This window comes from Podarcis tiliguerta, assembly GCF_965153285.1.
Source record: "Podarcis tiliguerta genome assembly, chromosome: 4".
Classification (NCBI taxonomy): Eukaryota; Metazoa; Chordata; class Lepidosauria; order Squamata; family Lacertidae; genus Podarcis; species Podarcis tiliguerta.
The window spans coordinates 71,025,678-71,039,345 of NC_139537.1; the positions used below are offsets into that span (position 1 = coordinate 71,025,678).

Here is a 13,668-nt window from a genome sequence, read left to right on the forward strand (position 1 = left end):
CATTCCTTTGATTCCCTAAGCATGTGCTTATTTTGCTTAATGGTTAATCCAGCCCTGCAGTGCACAACACTCTGATCATCTCTTCCACCAGCCCATAATACTGAGAAAGATAACTTGCTTGTGAGCAGAGGTATCCCCATGGAAAAGTTAAGAAAGATTCTTGCACATTTGCCACTTTTTAAAATTATTTTAAAGATTTGGGGCTATATTTTGGGGCATTGACAGCAGCATGCCAGGCAGAAATTCAACTGGTGTATCTTCCACGCATCACCTGGTGAATTTCAGCCTGCTGTGCAGCTACTTCCAGTGTTCCTGCTTGTGAGCCAGAGAATGGTGCCGTGGATGCAGGAAGCTGCCAACTCCTTGCGCCTTAAAGAATAACTTATTATATGATCTGCTGACATTTTGTGATTTGGCATAACTGGTCTCCAGGGTATTTTGTTTTGCGCACAATTCCAACCTTGTAGTGGACGAGTGATTTCTCTTTGAAAAGTGTTAGCTAACTAATCTCTTGGGCATCGTGGCTAAACGTCACTTCACACGTTGTGGTTGAATTTCTGCTGACACGCAAAAGCGTTCGGCCAGATTTTTATTTTTAAGGAGCAGATCTAAGTTGAAAAGCCCAACTTCCCTTTTCTATGGGAATCTTTCTGCTCACAGGCAAACCAGCCCTGCAGATCAGTTTTCAACCATCTTTGTTGTACAGTGGGATGGACTCCCTTGGGAGAAGTGGAGTTGGGAAGTTTGTAAGCAAAGATTGACTGGCTACATATCAGGGATGAGAATATTTACCGTATTTTATTTATTTCCTAAAATTTAGATATTGCTTGATTTACAAAGTAGTGGATCTCCTTCATCAGCTAGGGGTGGGCTAGGTGACTTTGGCTGTCTCTTCAAGCTCTTATTTTTCTTGTTTCTCTCCTCTTTCAGTATATATTATGGGAATCAGGTTGCCAGCAAGGTACCGTATTTTTCGCTCTATAAGACGCACCAGATCACAAGACGCACCTAGTTTTTTGGAGGAGGAAAACAAGAAAAAAAATATTCTGAATCTCAGAAGCCAGAACAGCAAGAGGGATCGCTGAGCAGTGAAAGCAGCAATCCCTCTTGCTGTTCTGGCTTCTGGGATAGCTGCGCAGGCTGAATTCGCTCCATTAGACGCACATACATTTCCTCTTACTTTTTAGAAGGGGAAAAGTGAGTCTTATAAAGCAAAAAATAGGGTAGTTATCAAACTGACGCGGCATGAACATCACTTGCTTGCGGTAGAGAAGCTGTGGATTTGCTTGGGGTTGGCAAATCCTGCTCTAATAGCTCATTCACATGCGCAAACAAAAATCACTTTGCGTGCGCACATCCCTGGGATCGAAGACCCCACTAAATTCCCTGGGACTCATTAGCAGGGGAGGCATACGCAGGATTGCGCCCATCTAAAACGATCTCCTCGCCTCTCCCAAGCAATTGAAGTCAGGTTACCGCCTCTCTCCATATATATAAGCAACAATATATATAAGCAACCGAAAAGCAACAAAGAAAAAGTGTTAAAACAAAACCAACCCAAAAACCAACCACCACCCCATGACTGTGTGTAAGTGGAAGGAATGTAGCGTAGCGAGTTCAAGGGTGGGGACAGAGGGAGAGAGGCCATCATCCCTGGAAATGCCATTTTAAACAGCTTTTAAACAGGATCCCTTCTCCTCCATCCCGAGGGATCCCGGGGATAGTCCTGGGGCCAGTGGCGTAGCATGGGGGGTGCAGGGGGGGCCGGCCGCACCGGGCGCAACATCTGGGGGGGGCGCGCTCGCGCTTGCAGTGCTAAAATCCACGGGTTAGGGGGCGCAAATTACTTGCCTTGCCCCGGGTGCTGACAACCCACGCTACGCCACTGCCTGGGGCAACCCCTGCCTGCCATGCAGTATTGATGGGAGAAGAAACCTCTTTAACCGATTGAGACACAGAGCTAACAGTTGGAAGGAACCCCCGAGGGTCATCTAGCCCAACCCGCGGCAACACAGAAATAATATATCTGTATAGACACTCTCGATATATACTCTATACACACACACTTTCCTTCTGTCTCTAGACCAGGGGTCAGCAACCTTTTTCAGCCGTGGGCTGGTCCACCGTCCTTCACACCATGTGGGGGGCCAGACTATATTTTTTTGGGGGGGGGGGAGATGAACAAATTCCTATGCCCTACAAATATTCCAGAGATGCATTTTAAATAAAAGCATTTTAAATAAAAGCCTTACGCGGCAGCCCCATGGGATCGAACCGACGTAGGCTCGGATCGCACGTGGTGCGCGGAGTTCCCATGCGCACAGCCACGCTGCGCCCGCCTCAACTTCATGTATTTACTTTTTCCGCCTCCGTGGGTTGTTGTGTTTTTTTTGAGGGGGGTGAGTAGTGGGATTATCCCCTCGGCCTTGTCAGCCTCCTCCTCCCCCCGCTCCCCCCCCATCTCTTTCCAGGAAGTTTCCCGGAACCTCCCCCGCGCGCCACGCGGTATGAGTGCAACTTTCTCTTCCCCTCCCCGCGCGCCCCGCCAGCCGCTTCCCTCCCGTAAGCAAGAGCCCCTGTTCTTTGCGGCGGAGCGGAAACGAAAGCTCGCCGTGGGCTGGTGAGAAACGACGTGCAAAGTAAGACAAGGACTACTTTGTGCGAGTCCTCCTCCTCTTCCTGCAACTCCTCCTCGCCCGGGAGTCACTGGCAAGGCAGCGGGGGGAAGTTTGAAGGAGAGGGAAAGTGGAAGAAGAAGAAGAAAAAAAGAGAGCATCTTCCTAGATTCGGCGGGGAGAGGCAGAAAGAGTGAGATCCCTATTCCAAACAAAAATTTCTAGATGGGCGGGTTCAAGGGAGCTGGAGGGAGGATCCTCACCTCTCTCTTCTTAGCTTGGAGGGGAGGGGAGAATGAAAATAAGGGCATGAGTAAGTTTTCAAAAAGATGATCACATCTTGCAAAGGAGGGAGAGAGGGCGGCTGCTTTCTCCATGTGGAAAGTGCGGGAAAAGTTCTAACTTTGCTTCTCTCTCTCTCTCTCTCTCTCTCTCTGTGTGTGTGTGTGTTGTGGGGGGTTTTTTTTGGGGGGTGGGGGTGGATTAGACCATGACACAAGGCGGAGGTGGAAGGGAGTCTTCTCCAGAGCAGAAGGAGGAAAAAGAAAGGAAGAAAAGGAGAAGGAAGAAGAAGAAAGATGCAGGCAAGACACGGAGGGTATGTTCCAACTTGCTGGCACCTTGGCCCGAAGCGGAGAACCCCCCTCCTCCCCCAGCCGACAACAGGCTGAAGACCACCAAATACACGGCTCTGTCCTTCCTGCCCAAAAACCTCTTTGAGCAGTTCCATCGCCTGGCTAACGTTTACTTCGTCTTCATCGCCCTGCTCAACTTTGTGCCGGCTGTCAACGCCTTCCAGCCTGAGCTGGCCTTGGCCCCCGTCCTCTTCATCCTGGCGGTCACCGCAGTCAAGGACTTGTGGGAAGACTACAGCCGGTACCGCTCCGACCAAGAGATCAACCACATGGAGTGCCTGGTCTACTGCAGGTAACTGGAAAGGGTTTTTTTTTGTGGTGGGGGGCAGACACTCTGCCTGTTCCTGATGGTGGCGGTAGTGGCATGTAGATGTGGAAAGGCCAGCCCCACATGTGGAGGTTTGTGGCTGCGCTTGTGGGCCCCGCTGGTGGGGAAATTGCGCCAGGAGAAAACAGGGCATTCTGCCGCTACGGGAAATGGAGTTTTAGAGTGTTTTTGATAGTAGAAAAGGTTTCTCGTTCTGAACATACAGCTGCCCCAACTAACCATTCTCTTGAGCGTGCAGGTGGCCTTACCCGTTTCTGACATCCTATTTCCTTTGGCATAATAAAAAAAAGTGATAAAATAAGAGATTTATTGCTGTGACAGTGCTTTTCTCGCCTGGGTGTCTGGCGTCTGCTTAATTTCCTTTTCTTCGCATTATTTTTTATTCTTGTTTCGTTCCCCTCTCCTGCACACGTGTGTGCCTTGGTCTGCTTTCTATGGAACCGACGTATTGTAGGCTTTCTTCCATAAACCGTCTTACTGCGGAAGAGTGGTCCCGCTTGAGGGTTTGGTTGGAGGCTGGAGTAGTTCTGCCTTTTTGTGGTTGTGTGCATGCTTCTGGGTGAGTTGGCGGGATTTATCCTAGCCAGCAAGCCCAGCGAGGCTTTCTTCTGAGTGAATGTGCTTTGGGTCGCACTGTTTTGACCAGGGTTGAAAAATCCTGTCAAATGTAATGTCTGCACAAACTCGCTATGCAAGCCTTCACGGACCTGGTGGAGAAGGCCTATAGGTCACTGGCAGGCAGTGTTCGAAATTAGCCAGGCGCCGGGTGCATTTTGCCCCTGGCTTTCGGCCACTTGTGACCAAGTGAAGATGCCTGGGTGCCAGGATATTGCCTGACATCTCCACCACCTGGAAGTGCATGCCTGGGGATCATTGGATCTGGACTGTTTTCACGCACTTAATAACCCACCCTGTAGCATTCTATTTGTTATTTTACCTGCACAATCAGAATGAATCCAGGAACCAAAATGCTTTTTCTAAACAGCCGGAGCAGGAGCGGTGGTGAACAATGTCGTACTTAATCGTTATCACTTGTCTTACCCCACCCACAGTTGTGAACAATATACTTAACGTTATGAATGGTCCGTGTCGCTGTTAAGAAAAAGAGGCAGGAATAGCCCAGTGTTTAAGTGGACTAAGTCCCTGGATCAAGTGACTTTTCTTCTTCGAGTTCTCAAAAGTTCTTAACCTAGCTCAAGGTTGTCATCTGAACTAGCCAGATGTTGAACTGAGACTCATATACAGTCCATCGTTTGAAAAATAAGACTTTAGAGCAGTGTTTCCCAACCTTGGGCCTCCAGCTGTTTTCGAACTACAATTCCCATCATCCCTGACCACTGGTCTTGCTAGCTGAGGATTATGGGAGTTGTAGTCCAAAAACAGCTGGAGGCCCAAGGTTGGGAAATGCTGCTTTAGAGCTGTCTTGCCCCCAAATGGGAACTAGATATCCTATTTTGGTGACTGGAACCGTGGTCTAAGGAGCCGTTTGGTACCTAGCTTATATATCTGAGTTTCTGAAACTGGTTGCAGGATGCCTGCTTTGCAATCAAAATGCCCCAGCATTTCCAAGTGACGCTGGAAATGTCCCCCCCATCTGAAACCCTTGATAGCTCCTGTCAGTCAATAGAGACCATCATGAGCTGGACAGACAGAGGATCTGACTTGGTTTAAGGCAGGTTCCACTGTTCCTAAGTCTCACTGACTGCATGTGCAAGCAGAAAAGCAGCATTAGATTGTGCATTCCCCCAAATGTGTCCTTGACTGCCCTCCTACGTTAGATACCATCAGCCAGTGACTTGCTTTTATGTGAAATACCTAATGCTCCTAAAATACTTTCCCTGCTAATTTTAGAAATGGGAAAAATCAATTTTCAATCCATCATGAACTCTTAATGTTATTTATGTACGATTTTCATAGCACTATTTGATTGACTTTAAATTACCTAACCAACTACCATATTATTAAATTGCTGGCGTGCGGGGCGCGGTATAGATCTGTTGTCAGTGCAGTCTCGTGCGAGATGAAATTAACTTTATTCCCGAATAGCAAATGCATTGTTTCGTTCATACATCTTGGAGATTACTTCTTTGCAGAAAATGGTTATATTTATAGCAGTACAGTAATTCTGCCCTAGTAATTTGAAACCTCATTACAGCAATATGCAGTTAAATCTTCGCTGACCAGACAGAAAAGGATAGAGATTCCTATTTTTCAATTATAGGGTGTACAGCTTAGGGAAATGTGAATTAGCGAAGTTTTGCTGCACTTGCCTCTCTCGCTGCCAATTCAGATGTGGGTGTACGTCTCTTGATGCTGTTTTGTTAAATGACTTGTAGGCAAAAGTGTGGACAGAGAAGACTTCTTTGGAAAATGTTGGCCCCGGTGCAGACATCACATTCCTGGGCCTAAGCAACCATGAGTTATTGATGTGCCATGTGTATTTGCAGTCCCTTCTCCTCCTTTCCTTTTTGTGCTCTGCCAAATAGAAGACTTCTGAATTTGTAAAACTGTGGTTTGCTCTGGTGCCTGAATTAGGGAAATTTTGGTTTGGGCACTCTGTACTAGGGCTGGGCAATATCTGGTTTTCAACATCACAATATATCACCAGCTAAATATCACAATATATGTCTGCAGCGGTGGAGGGCCTTAAAATGTAAGGAAGTCGTAGATTTAATAAAAATATTAAACTTCCATATTATATATTTAATATACAGTGATACCTCAGGTTACATACACTTCAGGTTACATACGCTTCAGGTTACAGACTCCGCTAACCCAGAAATAGTACCTCGGGTTAAGAACTTTGCTTCAGGATGAGAACAGAAATCGTGCTCCGGCGGCGTGGCGGCAGCAGGAGGCCCCATTAGCTAAAGTGGTGCTTCAGGTTAAGAACAGTTTCAGGTTAAGAACAGACCTCCGGAACGAATTAAGTACTTAACCCGAGGTACCACTGTATTTTCAACTAATTTAAGAGTAGCTTAAGTGATTTCCTAGTCAAGTTGCATCCGCTCAGAAGTCTAAGTGGAATTTGTCCATGCATAAGCCCCACTGAGCTCAACTAAACTTACTTCTACTTTCCTAGGAGTAAGCCTCATTGAATTCAGTAAAGCTTACTTATGAGTAGACACACATTTGCTTGCACTGCTTACCAAAAAATACCCTCCCCATCATTCTCACATAGTACCCAAGCTCCCATTTCAGCATAAGGCAGGCAGCTAAATCTTCTCCCTTCCATTCCCCCCACAACAGAAGCCCCCCCCCAAATCCTCATCCCACCAATACCTCCCTTTTTATCAAAGGAAGGACAAGTAAGCAAAAAGATAGTAAAGTAAAGGGACCCCTGACCATTAGGTCCAGTCGTGCCGACTGGGGTTGCGGCGCTCCTCTCACTTTATTGGCCGAGGGAGCCAGTGTACAGCTTCCGGGTCATGTGGCCAGCATGACCAAGCCACTTCTGGCGAACCAGAGCAGCGCATGGAAACGCCATTTACCTTTCCGCCGGAGCAGTACCTATTTATGTACTTGCACTTTGACGTGCTTTTGAACTGCTAGGTTGGCAGGGGATTGGAACCGCCAACCTTCTGATCGGCAAGTCCTAGGCTCTGTGGTTTAACCCACAGCGCCACCCGCGTCCCTATGGCTTATGTAGACCCACAGCGCCACCCAGGTAGCATTGCACAAAATCTGCTTTTGCTCAAAGCCATCTCCAAGAATGTCATTGCTCATTCTCTTTCCAGTTTCAAAGAATGTGCTCTTTTGCCTTTCTCTCGTTCTCCTTTAGAAGGGCTTGTTCAAAGGGTAAATGGTTCGTAGCAGCGCTCAGGTTGTGAGATGGTAGCCTCGCCTTTAAGGAAACACATGAACCTCACCTCTGATTTCCCATAGCCTTCTGAAAACATTTGGAGGGTAAGGAGACTGCGCCCCCCCCAAAAAAAAACTTGAGCACTGATTTGTAACGCCCTTTCTTCAGCTTACCTGCAACTAAAGTACATTAACAGAGCAATACTAGTCAGAACACGTGTGAATATAGGGCCATGTGAACCCAAGGATTTACGGAAATTATTTAATCTGGTGTGATGGAATTTAACACTACCTCCATCCCAATGATTTTTATTGGAATATCAGTTGATAACAATTTGAGCCGTTGAGAGATCATTGCTTTTATTTATTTATTTATTTATTTAAATAGATTCTTAGAGGTTGATAGGAGCTGCCTTCTCCTTAGTTACAGTAAGTCCAGTGAAGAATAAGGAGAATCCATGGTCCACAAGTGGTCACAAAAATTCGTTTTTGGAAAATAAATGATTGTCAATTGCATCCGGCTATTTGAACCAGGCTATGGGATTCCCCCCCCCCCTTTCTCCTCCCAGATACACTCCTGAACTTACTTTGAGAACCCAACTTTAGAAAGAGTTGTCTATGCTTTAAAAACCTACCAGAACTAAAGGCGACTCTTAACTTACATGAAAGTTACATTCCAGGGATAGCGCATAAAACCAAAATCATATACTGTATAGTCAAAACACTGGGTGCAATGGCGGGTGGGATTGCTAAAGCCCCCCCCCCCCCCCCCCCGGACTCGTTAGCTAGTTGTAAGTTACCTGTATAATTCAAGTAGTTTAGCAGGAGAACAAGCGTATGCTCACATTGCAACCTTAGAGTCAGTGAAGTTGTTCTGCCAACCCGACCCCACCCACAAATATCCAGTGTGTTTCATAGCTCTTCCCCCCCCCCAGCTGTTCACATCAGCATGGCTTCATTAGTGTCAGACTCGTTCCTGTTTGCAAATATACACCAAGCGGGCATTATGCCTTTACCCTATGCAGATCTTGGCTAGAGATGAATGGCTTAAAGACTCCAGCTGGAGAGAAGCTCGTCTGAGAAACGGCACACCAAAGAGTAATATCTAAGAAATTACAGGAGACACTGGGATTTTGAGTCATGTGAACATGGATTAAAAATCGAGCATCAGAAACACAGTTAGCTTAGGAGAATTAGCTGGTGAGGCAGCAGGCTAATGGGTATTCCAAGAGAAGGAACTTAGGTTTTATTTCCTTTTTGTAAAAATTCTTGTGTGGAAAAGCACAAAGTGCTGTGACATTGGCAGCAACGGCAGTAACTCCCAGGCTGTGCAGAAAGATCTATGTTTTTGAACAACGGTAGCAGTCCCTAAAGCAATGCACTGCCCTTCCAACAATGGCGGGATACGGAAGAGCAAGTTTCACAGTGTATTGAGAAAGAGAGAGCTATGGAAGATAGAAGAAGGGGAGGAGTTTAGACTTGATATCCCGCCTTTCACTCCCCTTAAGGAATCTCAAACTGGCTAGCAATCTCCTTTTCCCTTCCTCCCCCACAACAAACACTCTGTGAGGTGAGTGAGGCTGAGAGACTTCAGAGAAGTGTGACTAGCCCAAGTTCACCCAGCAGCTGCATGTGGAGGAGCGGAGACGCGAACCCGGTTCCCCAGATTATGAGTCCACTACTCTTAACCACAACACCACACTGGCTCTCCCATTCTGTGGGTCATTGGTAGTCTAAATAGGTTTTTATTTTTTTTAAAAAAGGTATAATTTTTTAAAAAGCATAAGCCCCCCAAAACAAAAGGCGAGCATTTAAAAGTGATGTGCCAAGCTTAATAAAGATGTGCATGAGTCTTTAACTAATTCAGACAAAGAGTCTTAAAAGTGTACCAGCAGTTCTGTAGCTTACGGCTGCATATCCTTGGGTGTGCCAGCAGATTCCGCAAATTGTGTTGAGGTTTTGGCCACATATAACAGGAGAGAAGGTGGTAACGAGTGGGAGTGAAAGAACTTGGAAGCCAGAAGCATCTTTGATCGGAAGAAACAAGCTCATGCTTTCCTTGAACACCTGCCTCCTCCTTTTGGTCATGCCTGGCGTGTAACATGCAGTGAAATAAGGAGGAGGCAGTGGGATATTTTGCATTGCATAGGCCTTTGGACCGGTGATGTCGGTAGTGGTGGTGGTTTAGAAACTGTGGCCTAAGCGGAGGCTTTGTACACGCCACTGCCTTAAAATGCAGCAAGGTTATTCTCCCCCCCCCCTCCATGTTTCAAATTGCAGCGTATGATTGATTGGACGAGCTCCCAAGTTGCCCGCTTGGCACTTGTGGGCATAGAGTGGAAGAAGGAGAAGAGTTTGGATTTGATATCCCGCTTTATCACTACCCGAAGGAGTCTCAAAGCGGCTAACATTCTCCTTTTCCCTTCCTCCCCCACAACAAACACTCTGTGAGGTGAGTGGGGCTGAGAGACTTCAGAGAAGTGTGACTAGCCCAAGGTCACCCAGCAGCTGCATGTGGAAGAGCGGAGACGCAAACCCGGTTCACCAGATTACGAGTCTATCGCTCTTAACCACTACGCCACACTGGATGCCTTCATACGGCCTACATTTTCAAATGGAGCTCAAATGGGGGGGGGGGGGAGGACGCATCAAAACTCAGTATATCTCAAGAGGATAGATGTGAGTTGTGTGTACACAGCTTCACAAACCAGCCGTGGGAGCACACCGGATGCAGTGTACTGTATGGGAGTGTGTGCACACAGCCAAACAGCGTTAGAAACTCAGGTAAATAAGGTAGGCACCCAACAGCTCCTTAAACCAAGGTTAAGGTGGCCAAAATGGAATGTCTAGTTGCCATTTTGGGGCAAGATGGCGCTAAAGTCTTGTTTTTTAAATGACAGGCCAACACCTGGCTACTTCAGATGACAACTTTGAGCTAATTTTGAACTTCAGTCTCTGGACCCTGCCGGCTGCCCTTCCTTTTTGCACAGACCCCAGTTTCCCCCCTCTTTACAACTCTGCTGCTTTCCTCCCTCACCAGACACCAGCTCCCAGACTCGTAAGTCATAACAATGCAAAAGTGAGATAATCTGAGCAAGCACTTAACTGCAGAGACTTGTTGCTGTTGTTTTTTAGTTCCCAGCAAATCCCATTATTGATTTCACGGTTTCACATGGATGTTTTCCAGTCGTGTTGGAGGGGAGTGGGGAAGAGCAATGATTTCACATCTCCAGTTGAGGGGATATTCCAAAGTTGTGGCTCTTTGGCTGCCCTCGGGCTCTGGAACTTAAATTGTTTCTGAACATTTGTAATTAGAGAGGCCACGATGCTAAATCTTTCTAGCCAGCCTGTTTACAGAACGGGCGCCGCTTGGAGTCAGTACCAACGTAACAACAGCCGCAACCCTTTTCCTTTTTAAAAGGAAGGGCAATTTGTAGTTAACAACAAATAAACGAAACAAATGATTGTCCTCTTACTTAGCCAAGCAAATTTGTTCCAGGCTTTGGGATAATTGTAAGTTGGATAGGTGTTGTGTGGTTTACATGGCCTGTATCCTAATAGCTTGAGTAATTGGAGGAACCAGTCGATCCTGAGATGCTCCCATTTCCTGACCCACTTTCTAAAGCCTTATAGAATTGTAGTGTTGGAAGGGACCTTAAAGATCATGTATTCCAACCCCCTGCAATGCAAGAATATGCAGCTGTCCTGTATTGGGATTGAACCTGCAACCTTGGCATTGTCAGCACCATGATCTAACCAACTGAGCTATCCACCTGACTTGATTTTGGCCAGTGAATGTATATGTATATGTGTATGTATACGTATACGTATACATATACGTATATGTATATGTATATAAAGGGTAAAGGGGACCCCTGACCATTAGGTCCGATCGTGACCGACTCTGGGGTTGCGGCGAACCAGAGCAGCACATGGAAACACCGTTTACCTTCCCACCGGAGCGGTACCTTTTTATCTACTTGCATTTTGACGTGCTTTTGAACTGCTAGGTTGGCAGGAGCAGGGACCGAGCAACGGGAGCTCACCCCGTCACAGGGATTCGAACCGCCGACCTTCGGATCAGCAAGTCCTAGGCTCTGTGGTTTAACCCACAGCGCCACCCGCATCCCATATGTATATGTATATGTATATGTATATGTATATGTATATTTGTAAGAGACCAGCTCCAGGTTTCTAGGTGCTCTTCTCTGATGGGTCTCTCCCCTTTAATATTTGTTTCTGCTTAAATGTGGGGTTAGACTTACTTCAGAAGGAAAAGGTAGCTGGATAGCAGCATATGTTACGTTGCTGCATGGTGTTGTGGGCAATTCCAACCAGGGCTTCCTTGTGCGGACTGGGGCTCCAGAATTTGGAGGAGGGACAGGGTCTACAGCAGTGATGTTGGACGTGGTGGGCTCTGATACTGGCTAGACAGCAGTCAGATGTTGTTTGATCTACACACTTGATGCTGCTGTACTAAGAGAAGGACCATTGCTCAGCTGGTAGAAACATGTGCCTTGCATGTGGAAGGTCCCCGATTCAATTCCTGGTATCTCCAAATTAATCCCTGCCTGAAACCTTGGAGAGCTGCTTGCAGCCAGTGTATACAATACTGAGCTAGATGGATCAGTGGTTAAAGTCTGATTCCTATGCAGTTTGCTCTTTTCTCTGCACAGTTGAACCAGGAGACAAAGGGACCAGGGTAAGGAAACTCAAATATATAAACTAGGCGCCAAACGGCTCCTTAAACCAAGATTACAGTCACCAGAACAGAATGTCTAGTAGCCATTTTGGGGCAGGAGTCTTATTTACCAAATGATGGACTGATTGTGACTGATTCTGAGTTCAACATCTGATTAGTTCAGAGGACAACTTAGAGCTGGGTTGAGAACTCTGAGAACTTGAAGAAGAAAAGTCACTTGATCCAGGGACAGTCCACGTAAGTATTGGGCTACTCCCACAGGGTGTGATATTAGTGTGTGTGAACAGCCCAGATCCAATTATCCCCAGGCATGCCCCTCCAGATGGTAAGTGATGTCAGGTGTCATACTTGGTGCCTAGGCATCTTCACCTGGTCGCCAGTGGCCGATAGCCAGGTGCAAAATGCACCTGGAGAATTTTGAATGCTTCTACTGGTTTGGGATGATGGCAGATGCAGATCAACAACATCTGGAAGGAAGCCACAGGTTAAGGCACCCCTTAGTTAGACTGAATTCTGCAGTGTGTTGCTGCTTCTCTTTTCTCCCATTATTTTTTTACCTATAATGCCTTCATTGTTGTTTAAATTCACATTCAGGCAGCTGAGGTAGGTTAGGCTTTATGTTGAACTACATTAGTATAGTAGTTTTTTGTGGTTATTCCAGCCCTTTGTGTGTCTTGGTTACTTCTCTTGGGTCTGTATAGCACTCCTGTGCCATGATTTTTGTTTTTGTTTTCCAACGGAAAATTTCGAGCCTCCCAGCGAGGAGGAGAAGGAGGAGTTTGGGTGGTTAGTCCCTAGAGCCCCAGAAGAAGAACACTGGAGTTTATTTGAAGATACTGGCACAAGGGCCCATTAGCTTAATCTTATCTCTCTGAAACATCTTGTTATCTGAGCACAGTGTGTGACCTCCACCTAACCCGGTGTTTGAACAACACCTGTGTAAACAGCACCTTGCTTAAAACGAACTTCTGGTATTTCCAAAATGCCTTCGCTGTCCTCCCAGGTTATTTGGACTAGTCATTTGCTACCACATCGTTATTTGTCAGTTGGGTTTCATGGCTTTCAGGGTCCGGAAGGTGTGATCTGATGCTGCTGCACCCGGCCTGAGAGTCTCAGTTGTAGCAGTCTTGAGCAGAAGCTGCTGGCAGCGAAGTTTCTGAACTATATCAAGGATCAGAAAACAAGATAGGAAACGATCGTGCGGGTGCTCTTAAGCAGGTGGGAATACTGTGAAGCTGCCCTGGCCTGCCCACAGTTGGCAGCTGTGAAAGCGAGGGGGTCTCAAGGGGGAAGATGATACTTGCTCTTTCCCATAACACTGCCTGTACTTTCCAGTAAGTGCTACAGGGTGAGGCAGAGTTAGCCTTCCTAGAATTGTAGAGTTGGAAGAGATCCTGAGGGTCATCGAGTCCAACCCCCTGCAATGCCAGAATCTCAACTAGATCACCCATGACTGGTGGCCATCCAAGCTCTGCTTAAAACCCTCCATGGAAGGAGAGTCCCCTACCTCTAGTGGGAGTCTGTTTCACTGTCAAACAGCTCTTACCTGTCAGAAAGCTCTTCCTGATGTTTTTTTGGAATATCCTT

At 46.7% G+C, this 13,668-nt stretch overlaps 1 protein-coding gene across 3 annotated transcripts in view; it reads left to right on the plus strand.

The window, feature by feature from the left end:
* Positions 1 to 2,324: 2,324 nt before the first annotated feature.
* The window catches only part of LOC310676252 (phospholipid-transporting ATPase VA-like), a 91,588-nt gene continuing 80,244 nt past the window's right edge, over positions 2,325 to 13,668 (plus strand). The window contains exons 1-2 of one of the 3 annotated variants that reach the window (XM_083437984.1): positions 2,325 to 2,399; positions 3,103 to 3,542. In XM_083437984.1, the coding sequence (XP_083294110.1) occupies positions 2,349 to 2,399; positions 3,103 to 3,542 (491 nt within the window). In that variant the 5' untranslated portion in view covers positions 2,325 to 2,348. Of the gene's footprint in view, positions 2,400 to 2,471; positions 2,809 to 3,102; positions 3,543 to 13,668 lie in introns of those variants that run through there. The other 2 variants (XM_083437985.1, XM_083437986.1) reach the window with 2 other exon arrangements.